At 47.9% G+C, this 26,007-nt stretch overlaps 1 protein-coding gene across 1 annotated transcript; it reads right to left on the bottom strand.

The window, feature by feature from the left end:
• Positions 1-979: 979 nt before the first annotated feature.
• On the bottom strand, positions 980-25,959 carry DCTD (dCMP deaminase). The gene is made up of 5 exons (XM_082863697.1): positions 25,534-25,959; positions 24,814-24,949; positions 5,728-5,844; positions 4,067-4,163; positions 980-2,111 (listed from the first exon to the last, which is right to left on the bottom strand). The coding sequence occupies exons 1-5, from the start codon at positions 25,687-25,689 to the stop codon at positions 2,033-2,035; spliced, it is 585 nt and encodes a 194-aa protein (XP_082719823.1). The 5' UTR covers positions 25,690-25,959; the 3' UTR covers positions 980-2,032.
• Between the last annotated feature and the right edge of the window lie 48 nt (positions 25,960-26,007).

The following is a 26,007-nucleotide window of genomic DNA, read 5'->3' as shown; positions in this document are numbered from 1 at the left end:
TCACTGATCACCATAATAAACGTTAGTAAAGAAAAAGTTTAAAATATTGTGAGAATTATCAAAATGTGACGCAGAGACATGAAGTGTGCAGATGCTGCTGAAAAAATGGCGCTGAGAGACTTGCTTCAAGAAGGGCTGCAACCGACCTCCAATAGGTAAAACACGCAGTATCTGCCTGTGAGGTGCACGGCAAACCCGAGTTTTGCTTTTTGGAACTTTCTGGAACTTTTTTCTGAACATTTTCGATGTGAGGTTGGTTGAATCCGCAGATGCAGAAATCCGTAGACACAGAGGGCTGACTGTACAGGGCACTAGCCCCTAGACATATTTACGAATGTGACATAAACAATGACACACTCCTTGCTAGAAGGGCTCACAACTCATTCACAGCAACACAAAAGTCTAACATATTTTCTATCTTTAGGTATCTTTACTGATTTCTTGCTTCTATATACCTTTTGTTTTTGTTTTATGCATTTTAGAGCAGAGGGCAGGGGGTTTGGAGGAGATAAGAGAGAAAAAATTTGAGGCGAGAAAAGGAGATTTAGAGAAAGAATACGGTAGGAAAGCAGCAGATAAGCCAGCACTGGAGACTGGAGGATTATGGGAGGGAGGAGGCCTGGGACCTATTGGGTGGTGGAGATGACCTGTCAGATCAGATGGCCACACCTGAGACAGGAGCAGGGCACGATGGAGAGAGAGAGGGAAGAGAGCCTTCCCGGACATCTCCAATCTGGTCCATAGAGACGCATCGCCCTTCAGCCCTGGGGAAGGCACATGGCATCCGTGCCTCAAACTGTTCTCTGAGCATTAAAACATGTGCAAGTGTGCTTCACAGACAACACAGAAATGACATGCCCCAGGATATGGAATCCAAAACCTCAGAGACAAAATAAAAACTCATAAAGATGTAAGAGCACTTTAAAACGGTCATGATCTTTAGAATAAAGAAACCATTTTCTCAACGAAAGTACTGAGCACATTTAATAAAAATGAAATGAGATTAAAGACAAGGTCACTGCTACCCATCCCCCAAATCTAAGTGATTAGGAAGGTGAGATGTGTGTCAATGAAGGCAGGGCACCAGGGGCGCAAGTGAGCTCCTGTCACCATTTGATCTGGACGGAACTGACACCTCCTCACGTTCATTTCACTTACAGGACGGGAGACAGCAGCCCTGGGAATGAACCGTGCTGCCACGTGCAGCAGCGGTGCGGGGCTCCGCCCCCGGGCAGGGTGTGGACCCGGGGGCGACGCAGGGCGACGGGCTGCCTTCCCCGGGAACGACTCATTACTCAAATAAACTAATGTAAGAGCTCTGTGTCACCCACAAAGCCAGAATAAGAAGCACGAACAACAGAGGTCCCCACCGTGCAGAGGCACACCGCAGCACCGCCCTGTGGGAGGCAGGACAGCAGAGCGGGGAAAGAACGCCCGCTCAGTTGCGCTCATCATCTGCCGGGACGAAGGCGCACCCCGTCCAGGACTTTTGGGCGGGTGGCTGGGCGGCTGGGGGCTCCCTCAACTCTCGAAAGCAAACACTTAAATGCTACTGTCTTGCGGCTCCTTTCCTTCCCCCAAGGGCATTACATGTGCTGCTTCATTCGGGCCCGATGTTCAGATCAGCGTGTCTGCTCATCCCCGCAGGCACACAGCCACAGTTATTTGTTTGTCCTCCCAGCACACGTGGCGTTGAAGAGCAGCTGTGAAACGCAGTGGACGACGCACGGCTGACGCCCTTCTGCGCAGCCACCAGCGTCCCAGCGAACCAGGAGACAGGAGGGGAGGTGCCGCTCCAGCCCCGTGCGCACCCACAGCTCCTTTATTTTACACCCTGAATCGACAGTTTCAACACATGCAGATTCCACGTGACAGGAGCGCGAGTCAGGAAGATGTGAGCTTTTACATTCTTCACATGTCGACTTTTGCCGTCCCGGCTATTAAAAAGTTATGTGTAACTTTAAGACGAAAGGCATTAGCAGCTTCTCAGAAGAGGATAATCCGATCTTCTGGAGACTTAATGAGATGTAAGTCACTGGAGCTTCTGACTCGGTCTGCTGTTAATTGAATCAAAGTCAATGACAATCTGGCTGCACTTTGGTGTGAATTTCCTAAAGGTAAGAAACAAAACATATAAAGATATTATCTAGTGAGTAGTTAGAGCCATTTGTTTACTTTGGCTTAACCTACATTTTCTGCGGGGAGCAAAAAAAATTCCCGGTATTCGCTTGAAATTTTGTCTCTATAGGGGCCAATTACAGTGCACCATACGGAGAGAAACACGGACCGGAAAAGACTAAGACAAAAAAAGATGCATGGGGCGGCTTGGTCTGTGTGTTCGTCAGCTAGCTGAGTTCATGAATTATCGGGAAGTCAGAGGATTTCTAACAAGTTAGCTGCATGACATGACATCCAATGACTAGTTTCCCCACCAGATTTATCTTATTGTCTAGGAAATTTTTGCAGCCAACTTGGAATTGCTCTAAAGCAAAAAAAAAAAAAAGAGCAAATTTTCTTTTGCTCTCAATACAAAACAACCAGCTCTAGTGGAGTCATTTTTAAAACCATGTTCTATAAATGCAGAAGTAAAATAAACCCATGATATTTTTTACTCATTAATATACCTTCTCAAGCAGGTAAAAAGAACATACATGGAGACTAAACATATTCCTTAAAAAAAATCAGTATACAGTAAATATCTAATTATTATGTAAATAAATTGTGTCTCAGAAGGCACAATAGTGCAAGAGATTCATGACGTATAACCTATATCCCTAGTGAGTAACCCAAAAGGTTAGGTATGTTACCAATTACAAGGACCCCAAATGCTGACACAAAGACTATAAAGGAACTTCTTCAAAAGTTTTCAGTCTAAAAGAAGTTTCTACCAGAAACCAAAGGTGGTTGAACTGACTTGTAAGTAACACATACCTCCCAACCTGTGCCTACCAAAGGTAAAGCATATAAATATCAATGACTTAAAATCTCAATTTAAACTATGACTGTAAAAAGAATTCCCAGTGTTCCAACCTGGCAGGTTATTTTCACCTTATATATTTTATGCCAGAGTTGTTACATCTGCAAAAAGATTTAATGTTAATATTATAAAACTTGTGAATTTTAAAATTTCTCACTATCAGAATAATTAGTTCAAGCCCTGGAAATCTACTAAAAGTAAAGTGTAATCATTACAGATTGTCTTCAGTTACTTCTGTCACTGCCCATAAAAATCTACCCTTAGAATAATCTTTAGAGCCTTAGCCCATCATATTTAAAAAGATGCTTCCTATATCCAGACAAAACTCTAATCCAAAAAAGATACATGCACCCCTATATTCACAGCAGCACTATTCACAATAGCCAAGACATGGAAACAACCTGAACGTCCATCGACAGATGAATGGATAAGAAAGATGTTGTGTGTGTGTGTGTGTGTGTGTGTGTGCGCGTGTGTACACACACACACAATGGAATATTACTCAACCATGAAAAAGAATGAAATAACGCCATTTGCAGCAACATGGATGCAACGAGAGATTATCAAACGAAGTGAAGTAAGTCAGAAAGACAAATACCATATGATATCACTTATATGTGTAACCTAGAATATGATACAAATGAACCTATCTAGGAAACAGAAACAGACTCGTGGACATAGAGAACAGACTTGTGGTTGCCAAGGGGGAGGGGTTGGGGGAGGGACGGAGTGTGAGGTTGGGGTCAGCAGATGTGAGCTTTTATATACAGGATGCATAAACAACAAGGTCCTACTGTAGAGCACAGGGAACTATATTCAGTATCCTGTGATAAACCATAATGGAAAAGAATGTATACATATATATAACTGAATCACTTTGCCGTACGGCAGAAATTAGCACAACATTGTAAATCAACTATACTTCAATTAAGAAATAAATTTTTAAAATAAATAACATAAATAAAAAGATGCTTCCAAGTGTGGAGGTCAGGCAGGCATCCCACATAGAAATTAAACATCAGACAAGGTCAAGTGTGTTTTCTTCATCAGGCCTTCCAGCGCCTTCTCCTCCACACGCCTCCCACTCACCTGAAGGAAACCCCGGCCATTTCCAACATGAGCCTCGCGGCTCTTGTCTCATTGCTGTCGTGGTATTTATCAGACATGAAAATAACTTCTTTTATCCCTTAAAAGGCAACAATGAAAGAAACCTCATTATGTGCACATAGAGATACAACAAGAGGCATGCGGACGGAAGCCCTGGAGGAGTCTGATTAATCAACTTTCCTGAGGGTGCGAGCACACAATGTCCAGTGACTGAAATATGTATCTGCTGCTCTCAAATACAGCAGCACATGGATTCTACTTAATCTGCCCTCCAGTCTTTATGGATTTTTTTAAAATAAATGCAAAGTGAAAACATGTCAAATAGTCAAGCCTTGATCCGATTAACAAATTTTCTTTACTGCAGGCAATCAAATATTCTTTATTCGCAAGGCAACGACTCCTAACTCAAGAGGCTAACGGGGGTGGTGGAGAACACGGGCAGAATCAGAGATGAGGACCACCGTGCTGCCAGGAATGGCTCTGCAGACCAGTTCAAGCCAGCTTGACAGAGGGCAGATCTGTTTCCTACCCCTGTCTCACCAGGCAGTTCTAACTTGAGGGCCAAGAATCTGGAGGGCTCCTGACAATCACTCGCTCCTCCACGAGCCTCAGAAGGGACCACAGGGGCTTGCTTCCCTGGTGGCGCAGTGGTTGAGAGTTCGCCTGCCGATGCAGGGGACACGGGTTCGTGCCCCGGTCTGGGAAGATCCCACATGCCGCGGAGCGGCTGGGCCCGTGAGCCATGGCTGCTGAGCCTGCGTGTCCGGAGCCTGTGCTCTGCAACGGGAGAGGCCACAACAGTGAGAGGCCCGCGTACCGCCAAAAAAAAAAAAAAAAAGGGACCACAGGAGGCTGCTCTTCCCATGCACCTGCCGCCGCCGCTGTGCTAAGGATGGCGAGGAAAACTCGCGAAGGGTCGTACACCCCCAGGGAGGGAGACCACGAGACTCCTTAACTGAGATCTTTGATCCTGATTCCACCAGACCGCTTCTGCTCAGAGATCCAGGGCTCAGGATACACAGCCCCGTTAAAGCACACATCTGGCTAACGTGGTAAGTCTTTAAATCTCAAGCTGAGAGCTTTATGGAGATAAAGTGTAGCTGAATCTTAGATGCGACAGTTTGAAAAAGGCGAAATATTCCGAACACAATGGTGCAGATTTATGGTAACAGTAATGTAGGAAAAACTTCAAGTTGTACCATTTGAGTCTTATGACATTTATATGCAAAGAGATGTTTAGGTCCTCATATATCTACCATATATTAGATACAAATTAAAATTTCATTTACAGACTCCCAGCTGACCTGGTTTCTGACAGAAGTTCACTTCTCTCCCTCCCCCCTAATCTATGCACAATGTGTCAGAGAACAGTAAATTGACAGTAAGTACATGCCATGCTGGCGGTGTTTTTTAGCAGCTTGCAGTTTGGGAAGTTGCAAACTAAATTAAAAACATGCTAAGAATCACAGGATGCAATTGGTCTTAGAATACCTGGCACCATTCAAAAACAAAACACAGGAAATATCTTGCAAGCTGATAGTGCAGTTGATTTAGATCTAAACAATAGCGATTTAAGATCAAACACGTCTGCAGTGAGCAGGCAGCAATGCAAATGTGACAAATGGGAAGGGCCCGGGTCCCACCTGCCTGGATGATGAGCTTAGCGCATTCATTACACGGGAACAAGGCGACATACATGGTACAGCCTTTCACGTCTGCTGAGTTTTTGTTCATAATGGCATTCAGCTCGGCGTGGCACACTGTGGGTTTGAAGGAGAAAGAAAGAAAAACTTAGATTGCAAGCTCATGAAGAATTCGCTAAGAGTGTTGAGGCATTCCGTTTGCCACTAAGAAATAACACAGATAACAGGCTCAATTTTTAAAAAACTGATTAGAAACGGAAAGTACTGAGAAATGCAGGCCACGTGGTCTGACAGGTTGGCGATGAGCAGCGTGGACCGCAGCAGCCCTGGGTCTGTTAGCACCTACAGCAGCCAGGAGGGGCCAAGGTCAATTGTCCCCATCCACCCCAAGCAGAGCGATGGCTCACCGCTCCCCAAGACCCACAAGGCGGGGACGGAACCACCAGCATAAAACGGCTCACTTGTGTGCTGTTAACGCACACGCAGGGATGTTCGCCAGGGCCACTAGCGGGCAAAGGGCAACTCTGAGAGCAAGACAATCAGGAAGTGAAGCTGAGCATTTCTGTCCCCAGGGATCTGCTGCACCTCATGGCCCTCAGCCCACACACACCAAAGAAAAATGCCATCGGATAACCAGCGGTTTGTCTTCCCTACGAAAACCATCCATCCACTTAATGGCCGTGGAAAGTCACGTTCTTGCCAGACTGGTCAGTGATCCCCAAATGGTGATCCAAGGTCATCCCCAGCCTTGCCTGGGTTCAAGGTTGGGGAGGCTCCCTCCTCTCCTGTCCCGCACCTGCTGACGCCCACCCATCTTCCCAGGCTGCTAGGCTAGGTGTTCCCACCACCTAATCCACAGGTGCTCCTTTGAGGGGGCTCGTGGTATTTGCCTCTCGGATCTACTCCAGAACCCCCGACCTGCTTTGTGAGCTGCTGTGTTGACTTCTAATATCATTACTTACTTTTCTGGGTGCGTTCTCTAAAACTGTTCTCCTTGTGGTGGTGATTGTCTGCCTGGTGGAACCCCACAAGGAGGAAACCGCCATGTCTGTGTCCCCCACCTGGAGACCGTGATGGTCTGGGGTGTGGCCTAGGCTTTGGAATTTTTCAGAGATTATCCCTCATGATTCTAAGCTGCAGACACGTTTAGAAAACACTGCCGTGTAGAACCCTCTCACATCTGCAGGGGACCTAACACACTCTAGGCACACGAGTGCTAGATAAATGTTTACTGAATGAATTACCATCTGGCCCTGGTCCAAATCATACAAAACTTCTAATTATAAACATGGGGGCCTTCGAAGGTCTCCCCCTCTGTCTCCAACTTATCACCCTCCTACCCTGAGCACCTTCGTCCAGGAGCACTGAGGTTGTAAAACAAAGAATCTTGCCCACCACCCAGTTCTACAAGATCAAGTCATCAGCCACGGCAGCCGCTGACCTACCGTGCGCCCTGAAAGGAATTCAGGGCAAAGAACGGGAGGACGCACTCTGTGCTTTGGGAAAACAGGCACGACAGGCCCTTAGTTAGATACACATTTCAGGAAAAATTAGGGATCAATTCCAAGAAAATCTTTTTATGAACCCAGATTCTTGCATCTTCCCATACTTAGGAAAGCACTAAATTCATCAACTGAGATATCTCTTCCTTGTGACTGGTTATACTGTATGCTGACCGCACAAGCCCCTTAGCCGAGACCGTATATATATGGGCCTCCCTCGCTATGTCTCCAGAGCTGTCTCTCAGAGGGTCTCTGAGAGGCTGTCTCCTGGCTCTGGTCCTCAGTAAGACCCTGAATAAAACTCAACTCCCGGCTCTTCCATTCCGCGTTTTTCTTTTCGTCGACAAGGCCTTAAAAGAAGAGTGGCCTAAACTCATGGCTCTTGCATACTTTAGCTCGAATGTCCTCACTCAGTCAATAAACTTTTACTGGGGGCCCACTCTGGCTCAGACAGGATACAGACCCTGGTCCACCGTCCTCCCCAGGCCTCCCGTCTTCAGGGGACGTTGTAAGTGTCCCTGTGAGTCCTGCAGCAGCTCTGCAATCCTGCAGGCAGAAAGCTGAGCTGCAGCCTTCTCAGGAGATGCTGGCGAGTGCTCACCTTAGCCTACGAACACCACGATTTAGTTGTGTGTAGAAATGAACAGTCTCTGGCATTGTTAAGAAAATCTAAAGGGAAAAAAAACAGCCGTGCTTAATCACATCACAGCCCATCAGAGAACAATCCTCACTGGCTGCAGAGGGAACCCGAGCCCGGCTCCTTGAGACCTTGTCCCGTAAACCCCAAGGGGTGGGGGGACCCTCAGGGCTGTCAGGGCACTGGCCTCGGAGGGGCCCCCCGGCCCCATTTCCTTCCCTGGTGACCGAGATGTTCCCAAGCTGGTATCAACACTGCTCAGTGTAAAAACAATTAGAGGAACTTGTTGCTTTTATTTCCCCCTTGAGGACACAGCCCAGGCTTCTAGGTTCTGTGTAGCTCCCTGAGCCTAATGCCAGGCCATGAACATACGGGTGTTAAATATTTACTGAATGAATAAAGGAGGAAATTCAGATTCCAATTCTTGATGGCAACGTTGGGACATACAGAAAGTCCTCTTAAACTCAAATATCAAAAATATGCTTTCCCACCTAATAACTATTTTTTGATGGTGCTGGTATTACTATTCAGGACCAGAGTTTCTGAATCTGTTAGGAAACTCTATGATATCGTCCTCTTATGAATCTCTAAAAATTGTCACATTGACTACAAGTGTCTTCCTCTAATTCATCCGAGGCAGTCTGGGGCAAAATATACTATGTCTGGATTCATTAACGAAAACCATCAGATGAAACAGGTTCTCGCGTGCAGCATCCGACGCCCCTGTGTAAAAAGGGTGGTTTATAGAAATAACACGCTGGACTATAAACAGACTTCCTTTCTCTTAACCACAAGATCACAGGACGGAAAACACAAAGCTTCTTGTTAGAGAAATAAGAGGTCTCCCGGGCATTTAGAGCAGCTGAGTGCCAGGCGCGCGTGAGGCTCTGTAAAGGGAACAGGTCACAACCCACAATCCCCCACGTTCAAAAGCAGACAATGACAAGAGCGAAACTCAGGCGTCCCCTCCACACCTCGCTGCCCTCGTTCACCACCGCACACCCCAAACTCAGACGTGGCGAACACCCCCCCCCAGCCACCGGGCACCTGCTTCCCGAGCCTGCACCTGAGGGTCGAGGGGAGGAACCCCTGGCCCGCGAAGCCCCTGACACTGAGCCGGGCCCCTCCCACCTCGTGACCCCCTGCGCTGTGGGTCCAGATCCTCAAGTCTGAAAGGCTGTGCGTTTCTGGCCTGGCTGGCCTCTCGACACCACGGCCTCCAGTCTCTGCGGCCCTGACCCTCCAAGACCGCCCTGTGTTTCTCTCTGGGGCTGATCCGCCCAGGCGGCACCAGGCAGACAGGCCTCGGGCCCCAGACTGTCCTCTGGGCAGACCAACGTGACTGACGACTGTCCATTCGGCTTGTTTAACGTGGGCCAGTCAGGGCGTTGGCTGGGGATTCATTCACCTGGCCTGGCATCTCCACTGGTCACTTAACAGGTAACCGCCTGGAGGAGGCCGTTCCAGGCCCAAGGAGCGCCCAGCAGCAGGGCCTGCCTGCGACGGGCTTGATCCGGGGTCCTGGCTGGCCTGACCGCAAGGCCGAGCGTCCTTCCCTGTATTCACGTCCTCTCAGGCAAGTCTGGAAAAACAGCTTTGCTACGGGAGTCAGCCCAGGGTTCAAGGCCCAGTCTTGCCACTTAAAGCTGTGCTCTTTGGTTTACAGGAGTAACAGTGGCTCCAACTAACTAAATAAAAGCAGTTTGTACAATCCCAAGGGAATCCGGGTTTTAGCTTTTCCCCATGTGTCCAGTTTCCTTCCCTCAACCTCTAGAACAGCTGACCTTCTCCAAGACAGGCTGTCGCAACAAAACATGAGGCTTCTCTTCTGTTGCCGCCAAGGGCCGGGCCCCGCTCTCGGCAGCCCCTCGCCAGGCGTCTCCTGTGGTGCAGGCTCCCGCGGCCCCATTTCTTCTTCTTTATACACATACACTTAGCCCCCATTCTGAAGACGCTGCCTTTTCAGCACTTTGCGTCTCTTTTCTTCTTCCTTTCGAGATGAAACTGTCTTATCTACAACTGCTACTCTATTTTTAAAATAATCACCTCTTGGCGTTATGATGCACATAGAACCTCTAGTTTTCTGTAAAACAAGGCTTTCTCAGCTGTACGTCCTGAAATCAGTTTAGTGAGTTATAAACAGCATTTTTTCCTCCTTTTTAAGGAAACAGGTGGAAAGAGAAGGCGAGAGATCAGAATGCATCCCACGTGGCAAGGTTAAGGAGGTTCCTGAAAACTGTTTCGGGTGTAAACTATGTTTGCTGCGTCGCCGTGTAAAAAGCTTAAGAAATACCAGTCTGTGGAAACCTGTTGGCCTCTGTAACGTGCTACTACACGCATACAACCAACTACTATAAACACACAAACAAAAAACTAAGCCCTAATTTATAGCCTCTGCCGATCGCTGTGGTGGAAATACTCCTGCAGGGCTAATTCCAAGCCCCCAACGTGTGGTGCGTAGCTGGGGAGAGACGCGATGTGTCGGATCTGCTTCGTGAGCCGACAGGAGGCCATCCCCACACCCTGCCGGGCGGCCTCATAGTTACCTAAACGCAGTCCTTTTCTGGCTGCAGTCTCTGGGCTCCCTGCTCTGCTGGCCCTTGATGCGTGACCACCCCACACCCCCGCTCTAACCCGCTCAGCATCACCAGACCACCTCTCTGTGGGTCCCTGTGCTGCTCTCACATTTCTGGGCGTTTCCCAAGGCTCAAGCCTGCTCTTTCGTTTTCCTCCCATAGTCCTGGACTTTAAGGATTCATCCATCCGTAGATTCCGAGGGAACAGATCTACTTGTAAAACCCTGAAATCTACATTTCTAACCCCAATTTTCCCCACCTTCTCTGCAGGCCTCTTCTCTGGGTGGGCTGAGTCTTCTCTGTAACTTTTCTCACTATGATAGAAACACTCCGTAGATATCTGATGGCACTAAATTAAAGAATGCATTTATCTTCTTTGAGCGCTAGCGCTTTACGATGTGGCTTCGGAAGAGCTGCAGCAAGAACTACAAATAGGGCTGAGTACAAAAACCAGCCAAGGAGGATGGCTCTGCTGCCGACCTCGGGGTGAGCCTGGTTTCTACATTCAGAGCGGAATCAGGACCAAGTATTGCAAAGATACACGGTGTCTAGAAAGTGTTCAAAAGAAGAACCTTTCCATTTACCTAGAATTACCCATCTGTGGCCGAGCAATAAGCCAAAGGAATCTCCACACGCTACATTGTATCTGTTAAGCACAAAGCGACGCAAGAAGCCTCAACGATTCTCCATTGTTTAAAAGGCAAAGAATCAAATGCTGAAAATGCCAGATTAACGCGTATGAAGTTCTTGACTGATAGAAGGAGAACCTCTGTTTCAGGTAACTATAAGACAATTCACACGCTTTGGTCTTTTTTTTTTTCCTTCGTATTACTAACTGTCAGAATTCAGAACTGCATTAACCTTGGCCCGCTGAGAAGAGACTGCGTAATTAGAAAACTGTATTTTTCAAATTCCCTCTTACTAGGGCTTGATTAATCCTTACTGTCTCATGTAGGCGTTTCTCTAGAAGTTTGACAAATTAACAGGATATATTCCATCCTTGGTTAGATTTAAGAGATTCAACATTTTATAGATTTAACTTTCATCTCGTTTCATGTAAGACTAATACAACGTCTATTTCAGACAGCAGCATTGTTAAGGTTACTTAAATAGGTTTAAAAAAAAACACCTCAGAATAAGGCTAAACAATTGCTAACTGCTGCACAAATAATTTAATAGCGTGATTGTACCCCAAACCGATCGTCATGTGGCTGCCAGGACCTGATGGGAGATACTGGGGCCTGATAAAACTTGGGGTCAGGAAAACTATGTTTCTATTCCAGTTAGAGAAAGCCTCCAGATTGCTTAAAATTCCTCATTTCTAGTAGTGCAGGATTTTTACTTGAAGAAAATGACTTCCTGGGGCCTGAGGGCTATTCCACCAGGGTTGACCTGGAAAGTGGGGCAGCCTGGTGACACAGCTGGGTTAGGAGCAGGAAAAAGGTCCAGACACAGAGCACCTGTGGAACTTAGCCCGACCTGCCCTGCCTTCTGCCAACACGCTCCAGGCTGGTCTGTACAAGCGTGCTCAGCGTCCCTGGGGAGTGCCCCCGTGCCCTTGACTGATGGCTGTGACGGTTCTCGGGGCCAGGCGGCCACCAGCGTTCTGAGCACGGACACTTCAGCTTGCTGCCAAGAGGGAGGGTCCGGACTCGAGAGCCAAGAAGGGTGCGCTCAGGGCCGTGAAAAGGTGGGACGCTCCAGCCTGCAATTAATAACTGACACAAAACGGGGTACCCGAGTTCAAGGTTGACCTGTGCATTTAAAAAAATAACGCAACGTTAATTTTTACAAGATACTCCACTTCTGATGACAAAGCTCTTGGTCGTTACTTCTTGAAATCAGGGTCCAAGTGTTTTGACTTCTGGCGTCATACAGGGATCAGAGTGGCTGAATCGGACCCGTCTCTCTCAGAGCACGGGTGCCCCCCTGCTCTGGTGCCCGATGGAGGCTTCCACTGAGGGGTGGGACGTGCACCCACTCCTCTAACAGATCCATTTAGGGAAGCACTTCCCTGCTTCAGGAGTTGGGACGGAATTTCAACTACTTATTTCTTAATTATTGAAAGATGTCCTGACGGCCTCATCTATCACCACCAGCCTGCAAAGGACCCATCCTTCAAGTCAAGAACTAAACAAGAGAGTAGCCTCCAGATTTAACCCTTCCCCAACCTCCCACCCCCAGCACCCCACAAAGGTCGCAAAGTGTTCACTGTCACGGCTACCCCCAATCCAAAGCCAGAATCTGGCCCCAAACAACGTCACCCCTCTGCCTCACCTCCGCTCCATGAAGTTTCCATGTTGGTAAGGCAGTGACTGGACTCGCTATCGAGTTGTCAAAGGATCTGAGGCTACGGTGGGTAGGGGAGAGGGAGAACCGGCTCAGGAAGGGACAACTACATTACTTCTCCGAGACAAACCCAGCGGCACAGGCCTGGTGGACCCCGCCCGCGCTTCTCAGCCTCTGCCCCAGAGCCCCCGCCACGGTCTTCCTCTCTGACAGCTGCTAATGCCCCAAAGCCCACTTCCCTCCCACGGCTTCTCACACAGAGCTCTGCCCATCCCCGTCCCCCCTTACCCCCGCCAGAGGAGCATCCCTTGGCGCCGGGCTGCAGCAGGGAGGGAAAGTGGTTTCCAACTGTAGACGCCTCCCAGATGCGTGTCGTTCTAAGTCTTGGCTGCCGGCAGAGCGCCTACGGGCCTGGGCGCTGGCACTGCAGGAGCTGGCAGGTCCCCCCTGCAGAGCCCATGCCCCGCCAGGCAGGAGATGCCCAAGCACGGACAAACCAGAGCCAGGGCTGCAGGCACCGCAGAAGAAAGGCCACGGAAGGCGGGAAGTGTGGCAAAAACCCAGGAAACAAGGGCTCAAATGCACCGTTTGTAGACAGAGGGGAGCTGAATCCGCAGGCAATATTGTTCCTGCAGAAAAATGTATCTGGATTACAGATGGCTTTCAGAACCAAGGGGGCTAAAACCTGGCATCTGCCTGCACCGGGGCACCAGGGTTCAAGCCCAGCCTCATCAACGATGAACAGGAACACGAGTACCTTCCCTTCCTAGCTCGCAAGGTTACAATGCCGAGCACGGCAGAAAATCGCTTTGTGAACTAGAGAGAATTCTGCCGGTGAAGCCACTGTTACAAAGTCAGAACTGCACGTGTTTTCTGAGAACAGCGGCGTCCAATCCAGCTGGGTCTTGCTATGATGAAGACCTGTGGGAGCCAGGAGCAGGGCCCTCCTAAGCAGAGGCGACAGGTGACAGCACTTGGGCCTCACCTGGCCACACCCCAAACAGTGGGAACCCCTCTGCTAAGAACTGGATACGACTGCCCCGCCAACCCCACCCCCTGCACAGTTAGTGGCTTTTCTGTTGAGAAGATAAAGCAACTGCGCCCTCCTAGCTTCTGGCACTGAGGGGCGCATAGTTCAGTGGAGATTCGTCCCTTATTACAGTCTAAGGTTGTAAGTGAAAATAAAAACAAGAAGCAGTGATAGTGCAGAGGATCCCAGCCCTGCCCCTGGAAAACATCTGGAGTCTGTTCTGTTACCACCTGTGCCCAGAGAGGAGGTGTCTGCTGGAAGAAAAGGACAGCAGAAGGGAATTCTGGCCAGATCTGGGATCTGAAGAGGACGAGCTCCCTCAAAAGGCAGTCGGCAGGGACATATATACGCTACCAAATGTAAAATAGACAGCTAGTGGGAAGCAGCCACATGGCACAGGGAGACCAGCTCCGTGCTCTGTGACCACCTAGAGGGGTGGGATAGGGAGGGTGGGAGACGCAAGAGGGAAGAGAGATGGGGATATATGTATACGTATAGCTGATTCATTTTGTTATAAAGCAGAAACTAACACACCATTGTAAAGCAATTATACTCTAATAAGGATGTTAAAAAAATAAAATAAAAATAATGTAAAAAAAATTCAAAAAGGCAGTTAAATCCTCCAGGCTCTGCATGAAGCCTCAGGCTCAGCTGCCTGTGGCCCAGGCCACTCCTGGAACAAGGCTTTGGGCTGGTCCAGAGACGCCCCAGAGCCCCGCTTCCTCCTGCATGTACCCCAGCCGTCTCCTCAGACTCTGCTCCTGCCCCCAGCTGCTAGTGTGAATGACCCTTTGCATCCGGTGAAGCCTCAGCCTCCTGGCTTATGAACCTGAAAGAAAAAGACCTACTTCACTCTGTATGACAGACTCTAGGTCCATCCACCTCACTACAAATAACTCAATTTCGTTTCTTCTTATGGCTGAGTAATATTCCATTGTATATATGTGCCACATCTTCTTTATCCATCCATCTGTCTATGGACACTTAGGTTGCTTCCATGTCCTGGCTACTGTAAATAGAGCTGCAATGAACACTGTGGTACATGACTCTTTTTGAATGATGGTTTTCTCAGGGTATATGCCCAGTAGTGGGATTGCTGGGTCGTATGGTAGTTCTATACTCCAATAAAGATGTTAAAAAATTAAATTAAATTAAAGTTTAAAAAAAATAAAAATTGTGATCTTTGTACACACACAAAGACCTGCCTCTGAGACCCGCCACCAGGACTAAAATCTGTGATGAGCACAGCACCGAAGATGGACTTGGTAAATGTCGGTGCCGCCTGACCTCTCCTCCCGGGCTGCTCGGCTGGGCAGACAGGAGGACAGGCGTTTTGCCTCCCTCCCTCCCCTGCCCCCTTCTCCTCACTGCCTCTTGCTAAGGCTGCTGGCAGCAACTCAGGGCACCCAGGGGATCCACTTAGCCCCAGTGGTAGTGCTTAGGGCTAAAGAGACTCCTGGCTGTGGTGTTTCCATTATTGACGATAAAGCCCCCAGAACTCTAATTACTTTGCTTCCCTGTGTGCTAAGGACACACAACCAGGTCAGAAGGAGGAGGGAGTGGAGACAGTGTGAGCTGAGCCCACCTCCCTTTCCACTGTCCACGCGCGATACATACATTGCTTGACGTCTAATACGTCCTGAGGAAGCACAGATAGCAGCAGAACACTCACCACTGCTGGACAGCGTTGTGACGGAAAGACCCACTGTCAAGCTTCAAAGCTTCCCTCTCGGGTTAACAGCTTTTAAAGGTGAACCGGGACTGACCGAAGGGCACTGGAACAGCAGTCAGGACCTGTGTTCTAATCGATCCCAGCTCTGCAAGGCACACCTCGGGTGACGCGCGGATCCCGGTCTGGGGTGGAGAAGACGGGGCTTACCGGATCTAACTCAGGACTCCCAGGAGAGACCACACTTGCGACCCTGTCCTACGTTTCCAGGGCGGCCCAGCTCCCTGCCCCACACAGCCACCTCTCGTCTGCCTCCGTCCCCTTTCAGCTCGTGACCGCCCTCATCCTCCACTGGAATGCTGCAGTGGATCATGTCTCCACCTGTGACTCCATGACCCGAAGGTGGCAGGTTGGCTGTCACCGCCCCTCTGCCCTCGCCTGGCGTCCTCCCCTCACTGCTGATCCATGAGCTTGGGGGCCACCCCCCTCACATCCTCAGCCATCTCCCCCTCCTGGACCATCCTCAGCTGCAGGCAAACGCGTGCTGTAACGACAGACAAACACACCCGGACCCTCCCCTCGGACAGACGGCGCGCACCTCTGCCTTGGCCCCTCCCTTCTGGCTGCCTCTGCCGTTCTGCTCTCTTCCCAGACATCTCAAAACCGGATCTGCATCCGCCCTGCCCATTTCCTCGCCTTCTGCTCTTCCTTCAGCTGCTCCAGTTTGCCTTCCAGCGGGCCCGCCTCACGGAGCTGCCCTCTGCACTGCCAGCACGACTTGCGCGGTGCTAAACCCCACAGGCATATTCCCACCTTCCCGGACCTCTCGGCAGCCTCTGGTGTGGCCTCCCGCCTTCTGGAAGCGCTGCCCTGTGTGCTTCCTGATACCACAGCCCTTCTCTGCGGGCCCTTCCACTCCCCCAGCCGCCGCTCAGGGATCTGGCCAGGGCCCCGCCTCTGCACCCTCTCCCTGCATCACCTCGCCTACACCCGTGATGCCACCCAGTGCTGGCACGCCATGCTGACTCGGCTGTCCGCTCGCACACCCAACCCGCCGACCTCACACCCTCCCTGGGAGCTCTTACACACACCTTCAACCCCAGAGGCCCAGATCTCCCCCCCTCCCCTCCCCCAACCCTAGGCGCTCAAGCAGAACCTTTGCAAGGAGCGGCTCTCCCTCCCCAACCCCGCACCACCAGCCCTCATGATGCTGCCTCCCAAGTGCCCCTCTCCCCACCTCCTCCCCGCTGCCCTCTCGCCCGGCCTCCTGCAGCTGCCCCCGGCTGTGTCCCTGTTTCCACCTGCCCCCAAACAACCCACTTCCCACACCCCCCAAACTCCTGACCCTGCGGGCCCCCAGCCTTGCCGTGTTACTCCGGCCTTCACCCGCCAGGCTTGGGCCAGACGGTCTCCTTGCTGCACAGTGATCTAGAGCCTTCCTCCTCCAGGGCCTTCACCCAAGCATCTCTCTCTGTGGAACGCGGTTCCCATCCCCAAACACCCATTACGCCATCTTTACCTGACGGGGGCCCATCAAATCCTTCAGATCTCTGTGTAACAGTCACTTCCTCAGAAAGAAACATTCAATACCATCTGTTTATCCCATTCATGTCTACCTGCTCCACCATCAGTCTGCAAGCTCCTTGAACACAGAGAACATGTACATTATTTACTGCTGTAGAGCGCCTGGCACAGAATACATAAAATAGATGCCCTGTAAGTATCTGCTGAGTAAATGAACAACTACAGGTGAACATGCTCGGAAAAATGTCATGTATTATGAAATATAGTTACAATTTTTAAAAAGCAAGACGCCTTAAGAACTCACCAACAGACAACTCAGCCTGATATGAGTAGATGACTCATTTGTATTTATTTCAATTTCTAACTCAAGTTAGAAGTTATAACTCACTCGCAGAAGGAAAAAGGACATGAGGAATTCTGCTTCCCTTTTCCACCTAAACTCAAAATTAATGGCATTTTGAACAAAGTCTTTTAATTGTAGAATTTAAAAATTCATGCTCACTTATCATATTCAATATTTTTTTAAATTTACTATGGCATCTATCACTTGAAAGCACACAGATGAAATTTACACCTCCATGCACTGGCTAGGACCTGCGCGTCAGACGGCATGAGCAGAGAGAAGACGGGCACATTCCAACCACCTTGCTTTCACCAATATTCTCCATTTATCAAGGGATTTCCTGAAGCCAGGCCAGTATCCATGTTTCAATAAACATCATCACATGGACTGATTCACAAAAGGATTTCTCAAGTCCTTTCTTTCTATTTGGTCTTAGAATAACCTCCTGTCTCCAAAGAGTTCTAGGTGTCTCTCCTCTCTTCATACATATTTTCTTGTATTTACGCACAGGGTCTTTTTCTTCATTGCTGTCCTCCAACCTTTTTTCATCCATGTTTGTGGGGTAACCTACACTCTGTGTACCATCTCCATCGGTTTATATTCATCTCAGAACTGGAGCAGATCTGAATCACTAGAAGGAGTTGCGGGGGAACAAAGCCCGTTTCTCTCTATTAATTTGTCCACACGCACAGATGCACGGTCCCTCTGTGTCACTGCCATCAACAGCTGTTTGCTGCAGCTTTCACCCCAAGATGCTTCCCGAACACCCTTAAAACCCCTTAAGCAGAGAAACAGCACCCTAATCAAATAAAATCAAAGCTATATTGTTTAATTTTTCCCGAAAACTCTAGAACTGGAGGAGTCCTCAGTGATCATTTATTTCAAAAAGATACTGAGAAGTGAATGTCAAGTCGTGTATCTGACAACCCCACAATCCCTGGGTTTATGTACATACACCACCCCTGGAGCCCCGGCTCTGGACAGTCAGTCTAGGATTCTCTCACTTGAACCTGATAATTGTCATTTTAAGCACTGTGGAGCTTTTCTTAGCCAACATGCATATTAAAGGTTTGTATGGTACCACGCAAATATAAAACAAAAGTCCTAAGAAGTAAAAGTAATAAACAATATAAATAGTTGCAAAAATCTCTGGGAACCAGATTTTATTGCCTATTTCTGGGAGCAAACTATATACATATATATATATTCTACTTTAATACCAGTATTAACAAAGCTTATGAAAGATAGAGTCTTGATGAAAAAAACTCAAAACAAAACCTTAATAATTCAGGCCAATTTCAGAATAGATCAATCAAAACCCACATAACTGACAGAACAGACCAACAGAATAAAGACTCCAAGGTTCAAGGAGTGTCAGGTGCTCCCTGGAACCACGATGATGGCAACCCTGAGTTTCTAAGCAAAGGCTTATCAACATAGAGAATTAAAGCAGTTATATTTATCATTCAGGTAATTAATGAGCTCACATACTTAATGCAACCTAAAATAGGTTGAGTGTGGCCCTGAAATTCTGTTGACGCTATTAATCTCTCAACAAACCTTTTATTTAGAGAGACTGTACAAAGACAAACTTCAGCCCCCTTCCTGGCCATCAATTTGGAAATCACTAACCTTGAATGATTTTTAAGTTTTATTATAAACGTCCATGAAGTAAACTGACTTTCTACAGACAAAGACCGATATGTGTATTTCCAGGGGAGGTTTGACCCTATAGATAAGCATTTGAGCTTTCCTACATCTGCTCTTCAGGACAGGTAGTTACAACACATTGTTACTACACATCCCTTGTAGACATTCATGGGAAACAGTAATCTCTAGCTCTTAGAAAATAACTAGCCCTGAATTTATAGATTAAAATGTACAGATAAAAATCAAATACATGAACAAAATCATGATTTATTCTTTTCTGAAGGCTGTTTATAAACACTTATACCTGAATGTGAAATACACTTATGTTAAGCTGGGGGGGGCCTCATTCATAAGCCGTTGTGTTTCCCTGTTTGTCTAAAACACCGCACGGTGAAACCCGAGTTTGCCCCTCTTTTCCTAAAAACAATATACTTTATTCTTTTACTGTAAACTTGCTCCAAGGTTTTCCATTGATTACACTAGTTATTTTGTACAAAAGTCCCTAATTAGGCCCACTGTCAGGCCACAAGTACTGGATGGCTAGGCAGGGGAGGGATGTTGGGTCGCCACCAGTGAAATTAGAATTCTGCAGGAAAAGAAACAGCAAGTCATCAAATCCATGGATCTGCCTAACAAACCCAGAGGGCATTCAATTTCAACCGGCTGAAGGAATAAATTTGGTCTTAATTACTAAGAAGCTCTTACGTTGTGAGTAAGTTGCAGCTTAAGAAGGATCAGCCTCCTAACTTCCTGATAAATTAGTTTCTCAAGACTAACCTTTTGGATGCCAAAGAAATACATCACATGCGTGGCAGTCGGGAAAATGTCAGTGTTCAAAGGGGTAAAAGGTAAATGGCTAAGTAATCACTAAAACGACATCTACGCATGCTTAACAACATGCTAAATCTGAAAAATAAAGACTACATTTAAATAGAAAATTTAAAGAAGCACTGCCACACGCTGGCAAAACTGTTTCAAGCTGCCAGTACCTGAACTCTTGCCTTAATTAATTTCCAGCATTTTCCTTCCCAGCATTATACTTTTTTTTTGACCACGCTGCACGGCATGTGGGATTTCTTAGTCCCCCGACCAGGGATCGAACCCGCGGCCCCTGCAGTGGAAGCGCAGATTCTTAACCAGTGAGAGTTTTCCTGCATAAATATGAACTGACTCTGGAAAAAGTCTCATGCCTCTATGTCTGCCTGATGTATCAGAGTGTGGGGCTACCCCCATCTTGGGACATCAAGACTATGGTCCCCTCCACGAGTGCGATGCAACAGCCAAAGCAATCCTGGCTTCTTGATTGACTGGGATGGAAGAGGAGGCCAAGCAAAGAGGCCTGCTTCCCCACAAATCCCTTCCTCAATGGGAACCAGCATGGCAGGAAAATGCATTCAAGTGTGATGGGCGTGGGAGCTCTGTTAAAAACGTGAAGTTTAACAATGGCTCCCAAGGAAGAAAGAAGTTGATTCTATGCCAGCACTCTGGTCTGTAAACCATGTCATCAAAATTGGTTATGAAAACCTGAGGAAAGAGTGATCTCTGAATTACCACAAGTGTTTCGCCTCCATTTTATAAAATTGGTATTTTGATTAAAGGTGCTTCACTGATGAATCGCACGAAGAGAAAGGAACTGAAAGTGTCAGCTGAGCGCTTCGCTCTGGGGTTAGCAACCACCCCTCATAAAAATTGAAGTCTTCCAAAGTTTTTTACAAGGTAAATTAGATATATCTGCTCCTTTCCAGTTTTTTTTTTTCATTGTCATTCATGTGAAAAGGTGTCACTATAATAACGCTGGCTTCTTCCTGCCACTTACTGTTACTGACATCATACTATCTTTTGGATTTCTCAGGAAAAAGATGAGATAAAAGGCAGTTTCCTTGGCAGGGGGAATTTTCATTTTCCATATTAATACCACATTATAATCAAATCGTTTCAATGAAGTTTTGATCCTAAGCCTGGAAGAACAAAAACACCCTTTAAAAATGCCTCTCTAGAGACACAGCCCAGAAAAAACACCATCTCCCTACTCTGTTACACGTATTCTGTGTTTACCTCCCCTTCCACAGAGTGTCAATCAAGACTAATGACTTCCAAACTTACAGAATTAATAAGGAGAATTAAGCTATATATGTTAACCAGTAAACTTAAACTTACACAGCTCCCAAGCTCCCCTTGGGAGAAATGTGGAGGGAAGCCAGGGGCAAACGGCCCTGGCTTCATCCTAGGCGCAGGGCACCACCACCTGAGCTCTCTGGGGGGTCATTTCATCGAAACCTCTGTTTGTTCAAGTGCATAGCAAGAAGAAAATGGGTGGCCCACTGTGCTGCCATGTACCCGCTTCAGAAAAGCCGAATTCCTGTGCCCCACCGTCCCCGCAAGGAAGCACAGAGCGCTGGCCTCGGCATTAGAAGATGTCACCCTGCCTGTGTGGCATTGTATTAGTTACTTAACGTTTCTGGGCCTTCAGGTTCCCATCCATGAATGAAGTGGGTAGCTTAGACCCCGTGGGCACAAACCCCAAGGTACCACTGAGGTTCTGCCAGGGCTACAGGGACGGTCCACAGACTGGCAAACATATGTCTAGCACTTACATACACTTTTTTCCAAACGTCAGGAAAGTTCAGATTAATGCAAAGTGTTACTGATATCAAATAGCTTTTTGTCATCATGGATCTTCTTACTCAAAAGATACTAATAAAAGGTATGATCTCACTTTTGTGTGGAATCTAAAAAACAAAAACAAGCTCACACATACACAGACCAGATGGGTGGTTGCCAGAGGGGGTAGATGGGTGGGAGGTACAAGCTTCCAGTTATAAAATGAAGTCCTGTGATGTTCAGCATGGTGACTGTAGTTAATAATAATACAGTACTGCACACTTGAAGGTTGCTAAGAGAGTAGGTCTTGCAAATCTTCATGGTAAGAAAAAAAACTTTGTAAACATATCAAATGCTGATACATACGAACCATCATGTCCTATACCTGTGACTAATGTAACTTTGTATGTCAATTACACCTCAGTTGTTTAAAAAAGATACTACTAGTTTAACTAGCATTATATAGGGGTCTTGGAAGGTTTTTTTGACATTTAAAAGAGGGTCCCCATATACTCAGAAGAATTAGGAAGCCAGTGGTCTGGAATCTAGATAACGTCTAAAGCTCCTCTACAGGGATGGACACAGAGTCATCCCTGAGACAGCAGCCCAGCCACCGTTAACGCTCACCCAAGTCCACACATTATCACTTATTTTTTTTGACTTCTTTTTTTTTTTTTTTTTTGCGGTATGCGGGCCTCTCACTGTTGTGGCCTCTCCCGTTGCAGAGGTCAGGCTCCGGACGCGCAGGCTCAGCGGCCATGGCTCACGGGCCCAGCCGCTCCACGGCATGTGGAATCTTCCCGGACCGGGGTATGAACCCGTGTCCCCTGCATCGGCAGGCGGACTCTCAACCAGTGCGCCACCAGGGAAGCCCCATCACTTATTTTTTTTAATTAATTTTCTTTAAGTCTTAAAACAGAAAAAAAGAATTTGCATTTAGTCAATTAGCAGCGAACATTTCTATTACATCCAAGGCTACCTAAACATTTACTTCTCTGTGACCCAAAATCCCTTCAAAAGACCAGACCGAGTGGATACTTTACAGCCAGTCATAGTTATTCAGACTTAAAGCCCATCTTTACATGTATTATGATGGTAGTGATACTAAATGCCTTTTAAAAACCACTCAATACGTTCTCCGACTTTTACGGCACATCAAATTATAGGCTTACTCTCGTGAAAGAAAACTGTCTACATTCTAACACGGCTACATGTAAAATGAATAATTGATAAGTAAGGGGCAAAGAGCTTTGAAAACCTAGAGGTATCACATGGTTAGTAAAAAATAATGCACACAGACAACCAGTGCCCTGAAACGCAGCAACCATTCAATAGAAAACAACCAGTGGAGCTGGACAAATGCCGGTGTGGGTTTTTTTTTTTTTAATTCCTTCTGGAAAGGAGCTCTGAAAGGTACTCTCCAACTTGGACAAAAGGCAAGTGTCTCAGAACAAACACAATTAGCTACTGGAGACGTTCTGGAAGTGGGAAGTCGGGGGATGGTAAATATGCTGCAAAGCCTTGGGCTTCTAGGTCACTGCCAGAAATGTGCCTGGGGCTCATGGTCATTGAAGGAGGCACAGGTCCTACGGGAGAGCCGCCCTGTAACCAGTGAGGACCCCTCTACGCCGTGCAGACCACTGGCATCGTTTTGTCACCAGCCTCAGCGTCACAGACTGACACCTCCCAGGAACTCCTCTACAGGGAAGCTCAGCGCCGGGACCCACAGCCCACTGTCCTGACTCAGTGAATACGGGCTGCGGTCCTTACACACATCACTGTGGACCTTGAATTCATCAACCCTTTCATCTTTATATGGGACCTTGAACTGTCCTGTGAAAAAGCACCTTTGCGTGTGCCTACAATGAACGAATCATTTCCCTTCTTTCTCGTCATTGAAAGCACACAGAACCAAAAGCAGGGTGACCACGAGTTTCTCAGATACACGGGCGCATCTTTCCCGCGCTCCACTCGGCTATAAAGCTGAGGCTGAGAGGGCAGTTCTACCCTCTTTTCCCCGGGATCCGACTCTTCCTTCTCTGCCAAGGGGGCGAGTTAAATGGACTAACCCGACAATGAAATCCCCTTAATCACGGAACTGTTCTATTCCCTGAGAACCCTGAGTGCTTTGTAGCTCTCCCCAGTCTCATTCTTCAATTCCTTCTCCACCTCCAGGCACTTTTTTTTCTTTTTCTTTCAAAAACGAAGCAGTTGCCCTGAAGCAGCTTAGAAAGAAATTTATGGGGCTTATTTAACATGATTAAGGCCCAGGAACATTAGTAAAAATATATAACTTAGGCTACATGTAGACTTGGAGCTCTTCGTGAGAAAAACTCCAGAGGAAAACCTAGCAGGGAAGAGTCAATGAAACAGAAAGGGCTCACACGACACCGGACCCTTATTTCCTGAGGGCATAGCTTTCCCATTCGGATGGCCTGCATCTACGGCACTTCCAGCAGAGGCAGTCTGTTTATTTCCAGACATAAATTCAGGTCCAAACGTTAAGAAAATTCAGCAACCAGCATATGCAGCCCAATGCGCCTCTTTACAGCATTAGTTGCATATTCTCCAGGGAGTTAAAGGAAAAGGGAGGCTTGGCTGGTCACTCCCAGATAATCTCTGAAGCGAGTCCCCCTGGGGCTCAGATAGCCAACAGATTATAACAAGCATCCTCTCCTAATTTAAAGATGAAAACCAGAGTTGGCCAGGCCAAAGGTCTCGCGTGCGCATCTGGCTCGCGGTCTGGCCAGCGGCCACTCTGGGAATGCGGCGCCCGGGGAAACAGGAGCAAGCGACTGCATCATCCCTCTCCGGGTGTCCAGCTCACAGCTTGTGTCCTGCTTCCCAGAGACGAGCTTGAGCCAGATTTCCTCAGTAGATGGAAATGCACGCTGCTTCTCATCAGAGCAAAGCCCTGGCCAGTACTTGGTTAGCTGGCCCCGCTCCCAAGTAGCCAAGAAACAAATGGCAGGGCCACCTCCCCCGGGGGCTGTGGCACTCTGCAGGGAAGCCCACCGCCAGTGAAACACGCGAGGCCCATGAGAGAGCCCTGGCCCCAGGGCCAGGCTGTGTGACCACTACCACGCCTCCACTTCTTGGCTCCCTTTGGCACTTAGGGGAAATTGGGGTACTTCAATAGGAATTTTTTTCTTTCCAGCTGTCGGTAACAACTGAAAAGGAAGATGAGGCTTTCTGACCATCTACTGTATTTAAGCACTCACCGAGGCTATGACACAAGCAGAATGGAACACACAACATGCCCTACCGTAAGGGTATTTGGTATCCAGTATACTCTCCGCTGTCCTCCTCCAAGGCAAGAGGTCATCGCTGCATCCATTTGGCATTCCATTGTACCCAATGCCCACAATCTTGTTTTCTGCATTCACGATGCAGGCTCCGACCTACAGGAAGACATGCCCAAAGGCTTGGTGACTTCGGGTGGCTGGTCTGCCAGTGGAGAGGCAGTAAGGGAGACCAGAGGCCTGCAGAGCTCCAAGATGGGCACGCTACTTCTGGAGGGGCTAAGAGCTCTGTCTCCTTGGGGTACGAGAGGCAGTGAACGATGGCATGTGACAATTTACTCTCTCACAGGAAGAGGTAAGCAGGCAGGAATGCAGCACAAAAGACAGCAGACTTCCTCCGCTTTTTGTAAGTTGGCAGGTGTCCACTGAGCCTCTTCCTCTTGTAATTTGCTCACTTGTAGGTACCTCCGTGTCTGTGAGTGTCCAAACATTCTCCTGTAAAACTCACTTACCGGGCCTCCCTGGTGGCGCAGTGGTTGAGAGTCCGCCTGCCGATGCAGCGGACACGGGTTCGTGCCCTGGTCCGGGAAGATCCCACGTGCCGCGGAGCGGCTGGGCCTGTGAGCCATGGCCGCTGACCCTGCACGTCCGGAGCCTGTGCTCCGCAACGGGAGAGGCCACAACAGTGAGAGGCCCGCGTACCGCAAAAAAAAAAACAAAAACAAAAAAAACAACTCACTTACCTGGGAGTTTGGATCTTTGCTCCTCTGTGCCGATAAGAAGGCCACTGCCATGAAATACTCAGGCCATTCCAAATAGTCGTCACGTTTTTTACAGGGAAATTCACTCATGCTGGGTCTAGAAGAAAAACACAACAAAATAGCAGTGGGCAAACACATTTTGGTCAATCTGCTTTCCAGTTCAACCCAAAGCACATTTCAACTTTGGATCTCCAAACTCAGACAATTTCAATTTACATTTATCAATCAGAAATCACAGCACATGAACCCCAGACGGTCTCTGGTCTTCAGAAAAAAAAAAAAATAAGAAATCAAGTTACTACTTCGGAAGTTTGGATTCGGCTTGCATGGCTGCGCATCCCCAGATATTACACCTATTTACTGCTTTCTCATAGGATTTTTTTGCCGGTTACTACACATGCCTGCCCTACATATCACTGTCATCCTCTACCTCCCTCCCTTATCACATGGAGCCAG

The sequence above is a fragment of the Leucopleurus acutus genome (assembly GCF_964270905.1).
Source record: "Leucopleurus acutus genome assembly, chromosome: 21".
Taxonomy (NCBI): domain Eukaryota; kingdom Metazoa; phylum Chordata; class Mammalia; order Artiodactyla; family Delphinidae; genus Leucopleurus; species Leucopleurus acutus.
The sequence above is the reverse complement of the archived record's forward strand: the minus strand, read 5'-3'. Positions and strand labels throughout refer to the sequence as shown.

Bases quoted from the DNA above. Each gene is read 5' to 3' on its own strand.
- DCTD (XM_082863697.1), bottom strand. From the start codon at position 25,689: ATGTGTTTGCCCACTGCTATTTTGTTGTGTTTTTCTTCTAGACCCAGC. The intron at 24,950-25,533 runs GTAAGTGAGTTG...GTCTTCCTGTAG, and splicing joins GCAAAGATCCAAACTCCCAG to GTCGGAGCCTGCATCGTGAA. The intron at 2,112-4,066 runs GTGAGTGGGAGG...TCTTACCTTTAG, and splicing joins ATGGCCGGGGTTTCCTTCAG to GAAATTCACACCAAAGTGCA.